The sequence below is a fragment of the Psammomys obesus genome, unplaced genomic scaffold (assembly GCF_907164565.1).
Source record: "Psammomys obesus unplaced genomic scaffold, mPsaObe1.curated_primary_1811, whole genome shotgun sequence".
Classification (NCBI taxonomy): Eukaryota; Metazoa; Chordata; class Mammalia; order Rodentia; family Muridae; genus Psammomys; species Psammomys obesus.
In genome coordinates this window covers 57263362-57278132 of record NW_026585895.1, presented here as the reverse complement: position 1 = coordinate 57278132, position 14771 = coordinate 57263362, and the positions used below count along the sequence as shown (strand labels likewise).

Here is a 14771-nt window from a genome sequence, read left to right as displayed (position 1 = left end):
TTCTTTCTTTCTTTCTTTCTTTCTTTCTTTCTTTCTTTCTTTCTTTCTTTCTTTCTTTCTTTCTTTCTTTCTTTTTTGGCAGAGTCTCACTATATAGCCTTAGCTGGCTTGGAGCTTGCTACTTAGAACTTGACCTTGAACTTATAGAGCCTCCCAAGTGCATGTCATGCCATGCCCAGCTCACCTATCTTCTTGATCAGAGAGGCCACAGAGTCTTCGGAGATTAGACTGTAGCCAGAGCACATCCTGCAGGAAGGAAAGTTAATGAAGGGACATGCTCCCTAGGCTTTCAAAGGTAGCCATGTGGTCAGCAGGCTCCTGACCCATCCCTACAGCTAGTAGAGAAAAGAACAAAAGGAGTAAGGACACATCTCTTAATACATTCACTTAGCTGGGCACACCTTTAATCCCAGTACTCGGGAGGCAGAGGCAGGCAGATCTCTACGAGTTCGAGGCCAGCCTGGTCTACAAAATGAGTTCTAGGATAGCCAAGGGGTGTTACACAGAGAAATTTCTGTCTCAAAAAACAAACAAACAAACAAACAAACAAACAAAAAAAAAAAAAACAGACCAGACACACAGACACACACAAATACATTCACTCATTCAGAACTATAAGTATGGCTGCTGTCACAGATCATTCTCTAAACCCTAAGAGTGGCAGGTCAAATCCTGGTTCTACACATGCTTTGGACAGTAAGGCTCTAGGCACCCCTTACCTAAATCCCTGCCTCATGCACCTTGCTATAGCTACACTGTGTTTCTCAGGTCCATCTGTCTAGCCTGTCTCCCTCCCCCATCAAGACATTACAGGGGTCTAGGAGTCTTTCCCCTTTAAGAATCACACAGGCTGTATGCTCTTCTCTGTCCTAGGCAGATAACAAGCAGGAATGGAGAAACTGGGTACCCACAGCCATGCACACTGCTCCCTCTCCCAACCCTTTTTATCCCACAGGATAGAGTTATTGGGGGTTGGTCTGGTACTCAGCAACATAGAATCTTCAGAATCTGGCCATCTTGGCTACTCTAGCCCTACAGTATACCTTACTATTCCTAAACTCTGGGTCAGAAGACTGGGCAGCAGGAGTGAGTTCCTATTGGAGAGGGTGAGGGTTGTCCTGGGTTTGAGTAGCCTCCAGACTCCAAGTCCCTTACAGAGGTACCACCTCTCTCTAGAGGTACAGGAGAAGGTCCCAGGCCTCCACTGAATATCCATCCACCAAGGCTGCCCAAGGAGCAGGTGACTGTGGACTAAACACAGCATCAGTGAACCCAGAAGCCACTCACAGGTTTGAAAAAGACTTTAATTGGCTTTTATCTCCAGAACTCTCTATCCACGGCTGGGCTCAAGCATTCCTGGACTAGTATCTCCAGTTTGAGGGTTCAGACCAGACAGAGAAAGTGAAAGCAAATGCTAGATCTCCCACATAAGGTAGAGAATTTCCCTGGCAAGGGAGCCCAGGGCCTGGTGCCTCCCTCCTGCCAAACGCATGCAGAGGGACATGATGCTGTCCTTTTCATGGGGAACACCAGGACTTGCTTCTCCCCACCAGTGGGCTGTGGGCTGCAGGCAAGTGGGCATCAGTTGCCTAGGAGTCACTGCAGCGGAGGTGAGGAATGGGGACCTGGCACTGGCGCTGACAGCGAGGAATGATCAAACAGTGGGTTGCGCACCTCCATCTCCCCTGTCTGTGAAAACACTGGGTCAAGCTCCTGGCAGCAAGGCTTGAGATGGCAAGATGAAGAGAAGCCCCAGCAGACAACCCCCTCAGTCCCTCTGGGGCACTCACTTACCGGTGCCAGGCCTGGGCATTCATACACGGTGAAGTCACCATCTTCATTCTCCTCATCAGAGGAGGCTGACTCCAGTTCCTTTGGAGGTTCCTTATGTCTGATGAGAGTGAGACAATGAGGTCCTCTAAGCATTCTCCAGGACATGGGCCCAGAGGTAGGTGATCGATGTACTACTGCCCTGGGTGGGGGCGGGGGGCTGGGGTGGAGAACTAGGAAGTGTTGCAAGCAGGTAGGGAAGGATGGTCGGGTGAGGTGTGGGTGGGAAATGCTGCCACTTCAGGCTGGGGGCACTCACTGCTCCAGGCACAGCATCTGCTGTCTCTGGTGCTGGTAGTGATACATCTCAGCACTGTGAGCCAGCCGCTGATCCCCAGGCTATAGAAGGGGGCGGAAATGTTAAGCAAATGTTGGGGTGCACAGAATAAGAGCACACCCTGTGGGGGTGGAGCTACTTACAGAGATTCGTGGTGTTGTAGGTAAAGTGGGCCCCTTGGCTGTGGCAGCATAATCAGCCTTTTGAGTCAGGCGGATCTCTCGCTGCAGCCTGAAGGGGTTTAGGGTTGAAAAGGTAATTATGGAGCTGAAGGTCAAACCCCTCCCACTGGCTGGAGTCCACAGCTCACCTACACCAGCAGAGGGCTGCCACAGCCAGGGCAGCTGTGCTCGCCAAGCAGAAAGCCAGGATCAGCACTGTGGGAGAGAGGGGCATTGTGAGGAGCCTGAGGAAGGTCTGCCTCCCCAAATCCCCTTATTGCCAACCTAAACCTACCAAGGGTGAGGCCATTTCCATGCCCGCCCTGGGGCTTCAGTGGGGATATCTGCACAGGCCCAGAAGATGCTGAGGAGCTCAAGGAGGTGTGGGGAGTGGGTGGTGAGGTTCCATGAGTGGTGGGGAGGCCGGGCTCCAGTCCTTGACCCCACTGTGAGAATCCTAGGGTAGCTGCTAAAGTTAGGTATGGCCGTAAGGTCAGCAAAGGGTAGCCTTTGGTCAAAGAGGCAGGATCAGGGTAGTGCTAGTGGGACAGGGGTGGGAAGGGAGGGAGGGGGCTCACCAGGCTCCAGGAGCTTCTGCGTAGCCTCAGGCAAGGGCTGTGCTGTAAACCTTGAATGACCAGCCTCCTTCTCTTTCAGTGCCAGTTTCAAGGCCAGAGAATCAATCTCTTCTTCCAGTCTGGGCTGGGGCAGGCCCTCCCCTGAGGAGTGTGAGGGGCCATCATATAGAAAGGCCCCAGACCCTTGACACCTGCAGCTGACAGCCTCCTGAGATAAAGGGACCCATCCAAAGTTTCACCATCCTGGATTACCATGGTGACAACTGAGGGGGCTTCTTTGAGTTCCAGGTAGGAGAGGGGGAGGGGAGAAGAGTGGAGAAAAGTGAAGAGGAAGGCTAGAGGTGTGTGCAGAGACCCACAAGAAGAAAAAGGAATGAAAAAGGAATGAAATCCCTTATCTTAGCTAGTGTGCACAAGGGGTAGGCAGAACACTAGAAGACAATACACAAATTACCTTGCCCACCCCAAGTCACCATCTCTGCCCAAGAGGAGAAAGAAAATCCTGAAGGAACAGAAAGAAGCCAAAATATACCCAAACATCTCCGCTACTCCTAAGCAGTCAGAAAAGATGCCTGCAGAGGGCTAGGGGTGGTGATGGTAGGATCCTAACTGGTTCTCACTTTGAACCTCACAGTACAAAAAGATGCTCCGACACTTATTGGGATAAGTGTCCCCTCGTCCCAGAAAGCCTGGCTGGCCACATCCCCACCTCCTCTCAGGTTAAAAGCCCTTACACACCGGAAGTGACATCCAGATAGACTGAAGGGCAGTGACCACTAGCACAGGGCTAGCACTTCAAACATGCTATATGAAGTGCACAAGATAAGCAAGCAAAAGAGAAGAGTAGGTGGCCTAGAGAGTAGACAACTGGGAAAGCTTTGGAGACCTATCATGATCCAGGCCCTAACACTGTAACCTCTCCTCCCAAGGAAGACACAACTGCCGTAGGCCTCAGCCTAGTTCAACAATGGGCCAGCACCATCCTGAAAGGATGAAGAGGCTTGTCACTCCTAGAGAGACAAGAGTTCCAGTTACCTTGGTCTTGGACCTGAGCATTCCATGATGCTCAGAGGAATGGGTGGCCATTCCCACAAGGCTATAAGATCCCTAGGGATAGCAGGGTGCAGTGGTGTATGCCTATAATCCTAGCACTTGGGAGCCAGAGGCATGTGTATCTCTGTGAGTTCAAGGCCAGCCTGGTCTACAAAGCAAGTCCAGGATAGCCACAGCTACAGAGAGAAACCCTATCTTGAAAAACAAACAAACAAATAAAAAATATCCCTACGGGTATGGACCCACAGGGCAGAGCAGAAAGAGAGAAAAGATATCACACTCATCCATTTTCCCTGAACCTATATTCTGCATACCAGAAGACTTGTGCATCCTGGGCACACAGAACCCATGCTGGTCCTCCTGGAAAGACTGAAGGCATGGTCCACAGGTATGTGCCCCTGGTGGGCATTTTGCCCTCCTCTTCAGGGCACAATCCAGGCTTCCAGGACAGGTGGTAGCATCTGAGAAAGAAGAAGAGGCAGGGCTCATCGCAGCCCACTTGGCTGACCTCCAGTACAACAGCAGCTCTGCACAGAAACCCCTCCCTCCACAAAGCTGGCCAGGCCTGGCTTCAGCCATTGCTTTGGGCAGGCCCTGCCTTCCTACTGCCAAATCTCAGGATCAGAGAGCAAACAGTCCCAAGTCTTATGGGAGCTGTCCTGCCCCACCTATTCCCCACAGTCCTGCTTCCAGGCCTAAGTCTTACACTTAAAGGAAAACTGACCCTAACTGTCCAGTCAGCTCTCCAAGGAAGAACTGTATAGTCCTCCAAGCCTGGCTTTTGACCTTTGTGTGGCTCAGAGTAAGACAGGCCCTTTCATCCAGATTACTACTAAGGGCAGAGCTCTGTTTTCTTTGGCTCAGGAGCAGCAAAGATGTTGGGTAGCCATTTCTCCTAAACATTGGGGCTTCTCCCTAGACTCCTACAAGCCTAGCGTGCAGTCTAGCAGCCACAGAACAAATGCTTAGTCCAGAAGTCTTTCATCTTCAGTGCACGGAGAAGCCACTGAGCTGGCTAGATACAATAAGGACACTGACTGGCCTGGTCTTAGGATAGTTAAACATTAAGCCTGTGTCAGGAGGCACATGGACTCCCCCCACCAGGTGGGCTCCAGACAGTCCCTGCCCCCAAAGTTGAAAACCTGGTCAGACCTATAGTAGAGGTGTAGCACAGTACTGGCTCTGGGCTGTAGGGCCTTCTTAGCCCACCAGCATATTGTTTAATCCTGGGCAGAAAGGTCCAGGAACAATGGCAGCTAGAGAGTACCTGATATTCTACCTGTGCTGGGCTACTGGCCCCTCCTCGGCACCAGGTGTGTTAGGGGATGATTAGGGAGGGGCCATGCCAGGTGTCTGCATTCAGCTACAGAGGCCAGTGCCTTCCCAAGGGATTCAGCACTGCACCTTAGTCCCATTCTTGAGGAGGCTCCACCTGGGAGGAAGACTTTTTTAGTGTGTGGCCTCCTCTCCCTCTGGCTCATCCTGGTCTGGCCCTCCACCCTTCTCAAGAATCTCTTCCAGCCATGCCAACCTTCAGTCCAGGGTTGCTTGTCCAAGAGGAGGTCTGCCCAGCTCTTAAGGCCCCCAAATCCATAACGATTCCAGTTGTGCCACATACCAGTCAGTCACCTCTCTGTGCCTCAGTTTCCTCACCTGTAAGCCAGGCTCAAAGCACCTACCCTAGAGAACTCCAGAAGAACTCAGTAAACATATAGGTACCCTCTTCCACTTCACTCCCCTCAGGGAGATATGATTTGGATCCTGTAGCTTCAGAACCCATCTGTCAAGACTGTTCTTCCAGTCTGGGTGGCACATGCCCTCCAGGGCAGGGGATGGGGGAAGCTTGACCCCACTAAGTTGGAACAAGACTCTAGTAGGCCTGGAACCCTTAGACTCTGCAATGGGAAACCCCCCTACACTACACCACACACACGGCTGACAGGCAAGGCCCACAGACACCAAGAACAACCCTGACAAGACAACTGGAAGCCCCAGAGACACAGAAACAAAGACACAGGATTCCCTTAAAAGGCCACCAGGAACCAGATGGCTGCAGACCCAGAAAGTCGTCCGGAGACTCGCCAAACTGGCTCAGGGACCCAAAGACAAAGACCAGAAGCGCGTGAAATCTACGTTCGCCTCCAGGGACCTGAGAGAAGATTCATCCATCATGGCCTTCAACGGGCCTGACCTATTTACCCAAACCATGCGAAGCGGACTGAGCCTCCTTGGCCTGCGGGCTTGGGCGGTGGCAGGGAAAACCAGGGCGGCGCCGGCGAGCAAGATTCCCAGCCTAGCAATCCCGGCCCGGAGCGCCCCGCAGAGCCTAGTGCGCTCGCTCACCCGGGCGGCGGGCGGTGGCACCGTTCAGGGCCGTTCCGAGGATGAGGCCAGAGAGCAGCAGCCGCAGCAGCCGCAGGTGCCGCGGGGAAGGCGGAGGGACCGGCGTCGCCATGCTTCAGCGCCACCACCCGGGCAGCATGGCACCCCGCGGTCCCGGCCTGGGTACCGGCTCCGGGAACCGGAACTGGAGAAGCCGGGACGCGAGAGGGGCGGAGGAGGAAGAGGAAAAGAGGAGGCGGGGGCGTTGACGTTGCGGCAAAGGATCCGGGATGGGATCGAGGCGCTGCGGCTCGAGAAAAGTGTCCGGAGTGCGCCTGCGCGCTCCTCCTGCTGGGGCGGTACAGCTCGTCTAGACTGAGCCCCGTCCCTCTGTGTCCTGTTAGGGGCCCCTTTCTCCAGACACAGCAAGCTTACAACTGGATCGCTCCCGCGGAGTATGGCCACCAGGGGGCATCAGTCGTCTGGGAGCTGTCCAAGGTGGTCACGGTCTCAGGTAATGGCTTACCACTCCCTTGAGGGACACATGGAGCATCCACAGTGCCTTCACTTACAGTCCCCTAAGAACACATCCTACCTCATCCAGAGACCTCCCCCTGGTTGAATCAAGAAGGCAATGTTGAAGCTAAGCACGGTGGGGCCTGCCTTTAATCCCACCACTCGACAGGCAGAAGTAGACAGATCTTGTTGAGTTTGACACCAGCTTGGTCTGTATATTAAACTCCAGGCCAGCCAGGGCTACATAGTGAAAACCTGTCTTAAAATGAGAAATAGAAAAATACAAGATTCAGTTCCCCAGCCCTATACTTCTTTCCGTCCCTCAGGCTCACAGAATCAAAGTGGAGGTTGGCAGTTGCAGGTTTGCAAAACATGTTAAAGAATGACTGTGTGTGTGTGTGTGTGTGTGTGTGTGTGTGTGTGTGTGTGTGTAAAACAAGGACCTCCCCCAATCCAGCCCTTAAGGCACTGACTTACTGAACAGTAATTAGTGTCTGAGCTCATTTCTCATAAAAGAGGCCTACCGAGACCATGCTTTTCCACCTAGAGAACACAGAATCTTAGGCTGTGGATGCAGGTTCTGACTTTGCAGGGCTGCTGACACTTCAAGACACTCTGCTGCAGTTGAAAAAAAAAAAACTTGGGATACAGCCTCAGTTCCTACCAATGTCATCAAGGGGGACCTGAAGTTTGTAAGGTTTCTGTCAGTCAGAGAAGACTCAGACTCTGGGAAAACCCCAAACCAGTGTAAAGGAGTGCTTTCATTGCCTCAGGTCTGGTACAGAAAGGAAGGAAGCAAGAGAAGTCAGTATCTTGGAAGCAGGTTTTATCTGAATAACCAACACAGCTGAAAGGAGGAACTGGCAACGGAAAGATGTGCCATCCTATAAACACTTCAGTGCTCTAGGAAAAATCTTTTATTACAAAATTTTTACAAGCAGGTATTGAACTGACTTCTAGCCTGCAGGTTCTGATGCTTGCCTTTCCAAAGGCCCAGACTACAGACAGGAAGTTACCAGGGCACTGACAATCTGAATGAACCTCACCATGAATCTGACACCTCAGGAAGAGATAAAGGGGAGAATTAATTGCGAGCTCAGGGCTGGAGGGAACTGCGGGTGGGAGGGAGACATCTGGGCTTTCTGTAAAGGTAGATATCGGAATGTCTAGTCCCAGGTTAATTAGGGGTCCAAGATGCACTGGGAGAGGAATAACACAGAGTTGGGAGCAGCTCCCAGTGCGCCCCTAGAGGGCGCCTGGGGACTTGGCAGAGCGCACCTGGCGCAAGAGCAGGATCAGCGCCGCCAAGATCAGGACCGCAAAGAGCAGAAGGAGAGCGACCCAGGAGCTGAAGTGAGTTCCCTTACGTCGTCCCGGGAGGTCAGCGGGAATCAGGTTGGTCAAATTCAGCATGTAGCCCAGCGCCCAACCGATAGCTGTGTCTGCGGCCTAAAAGGGAGCGTGACATCAGCCTCCAAAAGGCCGCATCCCGAATCCCTCTGACCTTGCCATTTACCCACTTTCTTTTGGAAGACCACTCTCTTGAAAGAGCGCTCGTCGAAGCCGTAGCCACGGCTCAGTAGCGCATGTATGAACATGGCTCCCGCGCAGTAGTCAGCCAGGCGGGTGTCCTGCCTTGGCACTCGGGCCTGAAGCTAAAAAAGTGACAAGGTTAGGTTCAAGGCCACAAGGAGCTATGACCCTCGAGGTATAGCACCTTCCTTACAGTTCAGGCCAAGAAAGGCATAAGGGCTGGAAATACACAGAAAACCCTAGTCCATCCAAGACACCTTTTCCAGGCAGACCACATGACTGCTGGAAGACCTGTGCCCTCCCCTCTGAACAGCCAAATGGAGAGGAGAGTGAGGATGGTCACTAGGAAATAGAGGGTAGTCGCATCCTTGCTTCATAATCAAAGAAATGGAGATCCAGGGTTAAGTGTTGCCTTATGACCTACTGGCCCCACTTTTCTGAGACCTTTGTGGATGCTAAAGATTAGGGAAACTATTTCTCCAGGAAACATGGTAGCCAGCTCACACTCCAGCTATCCAGATCTCTCTATTCTTTCTTACCTGGACCTAATGTTCAGCCAGAAATCTGGTGGCATCTTCAGTTCCTCCAGGCATAACCCAAACCCTTCTAAGTCTTTCTTGAGTATCCCGTTCCCACTGGTGGGACATTCTTTTCCACACTCTGTCCTAGGAACCTACCTTTCTGTCTGTGTCTGCTTCGAGCTCCCTTTGGCCACAGAGCCTGTCCCACTTGTTCTCCAGACCTTAATTGTAGAATTGGGCCCTGAGGAGTCTGCTGAAATTCTAGCTTATCCCCACATCAACCTGGCCATTCCTTGAGTCTATCTATTACAGTCAGCATTCCAAAATGACTGAGTCTCTCTACATAAAGAGCAATTGAAGGGGAAAGCCTTCTGCACAGCCATGGAGAATTTGAGGGACAGGCCTCACCTCAGCCCAAGTCTGGTTGCAGATTATTTCTGTGGCTGTCTCCAGCTGCTGTAGGGTTCCCACAGGCAGTCCCATCACTGTCTTCAGGAAGTCCACAATATAGTAGAAAGCAGAAAATGCCTGTGGGAGAAAACAGTGTGCAGTCATACTATCACCAGACCCCAGATGCTTAGGGCCTCCTGCCCTGACAGCCATCGACCCAGACTTACTATGAAGTTCCCAGTCACAGGGGGCTGGAAAACCCCATTGAAGGAGCATTGGGAAAAGGGGCAGGAGGAAAAGTTGAAGAGACCAGAGACTAGGTTACGACAAAGGGCAGCATTGCTGGTCCCAGACAAGCTGACAGTGGCACTGCTGTTCAAGGTCTGGGGGCGTTGGTCTCTAGTGCATGGTGACTGATAGACTTCCTGGAGCAGCAGTTGGGTGGAGTAGCCCTTTGGCCAGCAGGGGTGGAAGTGATGGATCTAGGAAGTTAACCAGAGTACAGATAGAATTCCCCACTTGAGAGAAGCAGCGCGACAAACTGTCCATAAATCCCATTTGGGCAATGTCATTTTTGTGTTCATAAACAATCATGGCTAACCATTACCTGCTGAGCAAACAGCAAACACTTTGGCCATGTATTCAAGGTTCTATGAGATGATCCCTGACCCTTCTTACTCTAGGCCCCCATTTCTGACCCTCTATACCACTAAGTCATCCCTGCCTCCCATTTCCCTAGCTGAAGAAGCTAGCTGTTGGTTGAGGCTGAAGGGGCACATTATTATGGAGGTCTGACCCACTGTGGGCCTCACAGCCATGTGTGCATCTGTAGAAAAAATCAGGCCTTTCTTAAGGTCCCTGAAGTCAGTATGTGCTGTTTTTCTGGCTCTGCTCTCTTGCCTTTGGTCCCTTCTACCTCCCTGCCTCCAGAAGGCAGCAGTATGGTGTGGTGGTTGAGGTTGGAGAGGCACCTGGAGGGCACTGGCCAGCAGCCTCTGGAGAACCTGGTCTCGACCATAGCAGAGGAAGCTATGGGTGTAGACATGGTAGTGCTGACCATAGAGCCGCAGATGGACCTCACTGTCTGGGTCTTCAGATGAGCTGATCGTCTCAAAGGTGATCTGTGTTGAGGCACCTCCAAGGTCCATGGCCCCCAGTGTTTCCTTCCTTGGCCGGATCCACCGGCCCACCCAGGCATACTAAGGAGAGTAGAGGCATTTAGACAGTGGGCAACCAAGGCCTGCAGAACCCCAAGTTCTTTGGGCCAGCTGCAGGGCCCACCTTGATGAAGTTCTCCTGCAGGTAGTTGGCAGTCACCCAGCCAAACACCCCTTCATCCTGTCCTGAAAGGATGCGAGCACCACGGAAGTCAAAGGGGTACCGTGTGAGCGTCTGTGTCACTGCCTCAAGCACCCTGGCTGTGGCCTCTGGGCTGGTCAGGCTGTGGAATGGGGAGGATGCTGATGGAGCTCATACCCAGATGCCCTCTGCCAGGCACTCCTGAAAGCTTGCCCAGGGAGGGGAGTTCTACTTTGCTGAAGTCAGGGAATAGGTACTCACTTGAGTAGGCGCATGCCTGCTGTAGCTCCCAGATAGAGTGGTGTACTGGCATGTCTGTCTTTGGGCACATCCTGAAGTGCCTGCTCAAGACATTCAACCAGACTCTGGCCTGCCCTAGAAGGGTCACTTGCATAGCTGGAGATGCCCCCACCTAGAGGGAAGAAGGAGTTGGGTCCAGGCTTGGTGGACAGTTTCCAGGAGGAACATAGGCCAATGAGGCTGTTTCCAGCTTAATCTCAGATATACCCAATTTGAAGACAAAGGCCCAGGCCACCCAGAGTCTCTGAAGCTGCCACCTGCCTAGTGACTGTGGGCACAGGTGCCAGGAGAAAGGCTTGGGCATTGTCAACCTAGCCTAGTTTCCATAGAACCTGACTGGATACACCCTTAGATCCTCAGAGACCCACCTGCTTCATCTACAGTGTAAGGAGATTTGTCTTGGGACATTAAACCCTGAGGCTTCCACCTGCTCTCCAGGGCTTCTATCCAGAACCACAGCCCCTCCCAGGTCCAGAGAACCCAGCCTCTCTTTTTTAACTCCTGCCTCCTCAAGTGAACTCCACCTAGCAGCAAGCAGAGGAGAATAACTGTTTGGACCTGCAAAGCTAAGACTGAACAGGAACCCAAGACCATACTCACCTTCAACATCACAAGAGCTGTGCTGGCCCACGATACCTGTGTCATTTTCCTTGTCTGCTGGCCACTTGTAGACAAACATGGATGTGTGTGAAGAGCCAGCATCCAGAACAATGCCATACTGTGGGTGGGAGTGGTAAATCAGCCTGAGGGACATGAGGAAACCCTTAGACTTCACAGCAACTGAAGGGCTGTGCCAGGACCAAAGGGTCCCAAGACCACACCTGAAACTTCGCTCAGTTCAAGGGAAGCAAACCCAACCAATACTCTTCTTTCCCCACTCTGCCTGTATCTGCTGAGACCTTAGCTGAACCCGGGAATGGGGGAGAAGATATGGCTGAGGCTGATTGTAGTAGAGCTCCAATCCATGTCCTGGCCTGGGCCTAAAAGCCACGGACAAGGAGAGGTTGGTTTTGTAGCGCTGAGGGGGAGTGCTAGATGGGCCTTCTTTGCAGCTCTAAGAGGCTGGGCTCCAGTTGAGGGAGCCTGGCTGAACACCAGCCTGGGGCATGTGCCAATTCTAGCCTGGGAAAGGGCTGCTCCAGTCCTCCTGCACACCAGGGAACTCCTCCAGAGCCAGCCAGATACAGTGATCCAACTCCCACATCCCACAGCTGATCCGCGGGGCTACAGAGCTCTCCCCACTTCCATTCTGGGTCCCTGCGCCTGGGATGTCCACTCCCCATAGAAACTCAGCACAAAAGATTAAAGGTGCCAGCCTCTAGGCTAAGGCTCCTGAGGGCTGGTGGTGGAGACCCCTTTACAACCAGCAAGTTTCCTTGCCTTCTTTCAAGTGTCACCTTCCAGACACCGGTCTGAGAGGGGTTGGAGGTCCCCTATGTATGTTGTCCCATATCTGGAACTGAACCTAGAACCAGTGCCCTTCTCTAACGGCGCGTCCAAAGTGCTGCCCGGAAATGGCGCTGGACTTGGGGCGGGGGTTCTTGCCACAGCCAGGGGAAATGGGAACCGCTTGAAGGGAGCGGGAAGACAGCTCCTCCGCCGCGCTGGCAGCTTCATCGCGAAGCCGCAGCAGGGGAATTCCCACTTTGCCTCCAGTGCCGTGGCGCTCCGGAAGCGTCGCTGTCAGCCCGGGAACGCAGTTAAACGAAGTGCGGAACCTAGGACCGGGCCGGAGGCACTGCGCGTGTGGTCCCGCGCTGCTGCGAGAGCGCAGGGCGTTCCGGCGCGCGCCCACATTCCCAGACAGGACCCCCTAGCCCCGGGCCAGCCTCTCCCTAGACCAGCGCTGCTGTGGGCGCGTGCACCTTGAGGGCGGGCGGCTCCCGGACGTCTTGGGTTTGGACGCACAGCAACAGGAGGCCGGCGAGGCCCACCGCAGCCAGCAGCAGGGGTGGCAACAGTGACACCAACTTTTCGGCCATGGAAGCGCGCGGGAGAACACAGCGGGGACCCCGGACAAACGGCAGCGGGGAGGCCTGAGTGGCCCTGGCCCTAGAGTTAGGCGGTGGGGCGGGCCTAGAACAGGCCCCGCCCACATTAATATCCACCCACTGTGGGACCTTGCCCAAGTCCACTCTGCCTCTTCCGAAGGCGCAGGTGACTGAAGTGGTGTAAGGTGACTCAGACACACACACACACACACACCCCTCGCTCAGGCTCTTGGCTATCAGTCACGGTTCTCCTTCCAGGCAACCCAGCATAGGGAGTGCCCAACTCTGAACTGGGGAGTCCTGAGAGAAAGATACCTGTTGTTGGGGATTGGATGGGCTGGTTACCAGCCTTGCTTGGGGAGTACTGTGCCCTCAAAAACCAAATTTGTTTCTGGCCTGGAAAACGCAAGTCAGACCTCTTTGCCAAGAGAACTGTTTCAACTACTGGGTCTTGGGTCGAGGCTCTGAAGAGCACATAGCATAGGGGCTCAGAATCTGCTTGTGGAGCAGACACGAACTGCAGGGACGATTCCCAGGTCTAAGGCGCACTGAGTGTCTCCAAAATGAAAAGGCAGGGATGACCTGCTACCATACAAGCCCAAAAGGGAAAGTGGGGGCAGAAGCTTCCATCTCTGAATTTATCTCAGGGCTTTGACCATCACTGCTACCTTCTTTGCTCAGGAGACAGACACAGAGACCTAAACCGAGGAGGCTACAGTTACACACAGGTCTCATCCTATAGGAAAAGAAGGAGTGTTCCAAAGGCAAAGTGTTGCAGGCTAGTCAGCAAGAAGTTCCTGGACACTGGCTCTGACCTAACCCTACCCCTCCTCCTCCTGACCCAGCAAGCTAGACTGACCAGGCACGCAGGGTTTCCTGGCCAGGAGCCATGCCACTTCATGCCCTTGCAAGATGGGAATTCCAGCAGCACAAAGATTCCTATCCTTGGGGCAGCAGGGAGCCATGTGGTGAGATTACCACAGAGCAGTGCTGCTGGATCTGCAGAATGGCCTTTGCTGCAGGCAGCGTCAGGGTAATCCCTGAGGAACTGGCAAGGACAATAGCTCTGGGATTGCTGCCCTGGCTGAGGGTCTGGTGTTTCAGGCCCAGCAAAGGATTCTTTCTTCCAGCTCAGGACCCCAGAGGGGAGGAACCCTGGAGGTGACTCAATCTCTTCAAAGATGGGCTTGTGGGGCTCCAGAAGGGAATCTCTGGGTGTGGTCAGCACTGGGCACCAGGCTCCAGTTTCCTGTTATTTCTCCCATTTCATGCCCCCCAAGTTCTTTTTTCACCTCTGAAAAGCCAGAGGAAGCAGAGGCACCAGAGGCCAGGAAAGGAGGAGACAGGGTACAAAAAGGCTATGGTCATGGGGCTCTACCAGCCTGTCAGCACCCCTCTTCCAAGCCCAATAGGGTTTTCTTATGGGCAAGTGAGGACCTGAAAAGATGAGCTAGAGACAGGACAAGGCCTCTGACCCCAGCCTGGGGCCAACGCCCCAGATTAGCCTGTCAAGAAGGGTGGGAGGCTCAGAGTTGGGAGCAGCCAGGACAAAGGCCAAAGATGGCCAGAGCTAAAGGAGGGGCAGTGGCTTCAGTCCCCGGGTGGGGTGGGCTCCAGATGTGCTGTGTGTGGCTTGGCTCTGGTTCAAACAGAGGAATGTGGAGGCCTAGAGTCAGAGCCTCCCACCCTTCCTCCTTGACCCCTGCTTGGGGCTTCCTGCTGGACCTAGTGAGACCTTAGCTGCCCCTGCCTCAATTTTTTCAGTGTGTTCAGAAGCTGAAATGCCTTCAACTAAAAAGGTCTTTAGCAAGGCTTCCTTCCTTTATTCCTCCTGCTCCTGCTTCTAAAAATTACTTTTGGAGAGCTAGAGGTATGAGTCAGGGGTTAATGGCACATGCTGCTTTTGCAGGGAATCCAAGTTTAGTTCCCAGCACCCCTATTAGGTAGCTCAAAACCTTCTGTAACTCCAGTTCAGGGGATCTGATATCTCTGGCCTCCTT

The 14771-nt window shown here is 53.3% G+C and overlaps 2 protein-coding genes across 5 annotated transcripts; both read right to left on the bottom strand.

The window, feature by feature from the left end:
• Positions 1–1286: 1286 nt before the first annotated feature.
• On the bottom strand, positions 1287–6912 carry Npdc1 (neural proliferation, differentiation and control 1). 3 transcript variants are annotated; one of them, XM_055600259.1, is made up of 9 exons: positions 6243–6912; positions 4214–4360; positions 2847–2987; positions 2564–2725; positions 2418–2484; positions 2251–2338; positions 2090–2169; positions 1795–1891; positions 1287–1689 (listed from the first exon to the last, which is right to left on the bottom strand). In XM_055600259.1, exons 1-9 carry the CDS (start codon positions 6352–6354, stop codon positions 1597–1599), a joined length of 987 nt encoding a protein of 328 aa, XP_055456234.1. In that variant the 5' UTR covers positions 6355–6912; the 3' UTR covers positions 1287–1596. The 3 variants fall into 3 exon arrangements, with proteins under 3 accessions (XP_055456234.1, XP_055456232.1, XP_055456231.1); XM_055600257.1 differs by having other exon boundaries at positions 2564–2734; positions 6243–6773; XM_055600256.1 differs by having other exon boundaries at positions 2564–2737; positions 6243–6741.
• A 634-nt stretch (positions 6913–7546) lies between these two features.
• Positions 7547–12843, bottom strand: Entpd2 (ectonucleoside triphosphate diphosphohydrolase 2). 2 transcript variants are annotated; one of them, XM_055600254.1, is made up of 9 exons: positions 12646–12843; positions 11381–11498; positions 10742–10892; positions 10463–10622; positions 10153–10380; positions 9409–9663; positions 9200–9319; positions 8258–8392; positions 7547–8186 (listed from the first exon to the last, which is right to left on the bottom strand). In XM_055600254.1, the coding sequence occupies exons 1-9, from the start codon at positions 12760–12762 to the stop codon at positions 7983–7985; spliced, it is 1488 nt and encodes a 495-aa protein (XP_055456229.1). In that variant the 5' UTR covers positions 12763–12843; the 3' UTR covers positions 7547–7982. The 2 variants fall into 2 exon arrangements, with proteins under 2 accessions (XP_055456229.1, XP_055456230.1); XM_055600255.1 differs by lacking the exon at positions 9409–9663.
• Positions 12844–14771: the final 1928 nt, after the last annotated feature.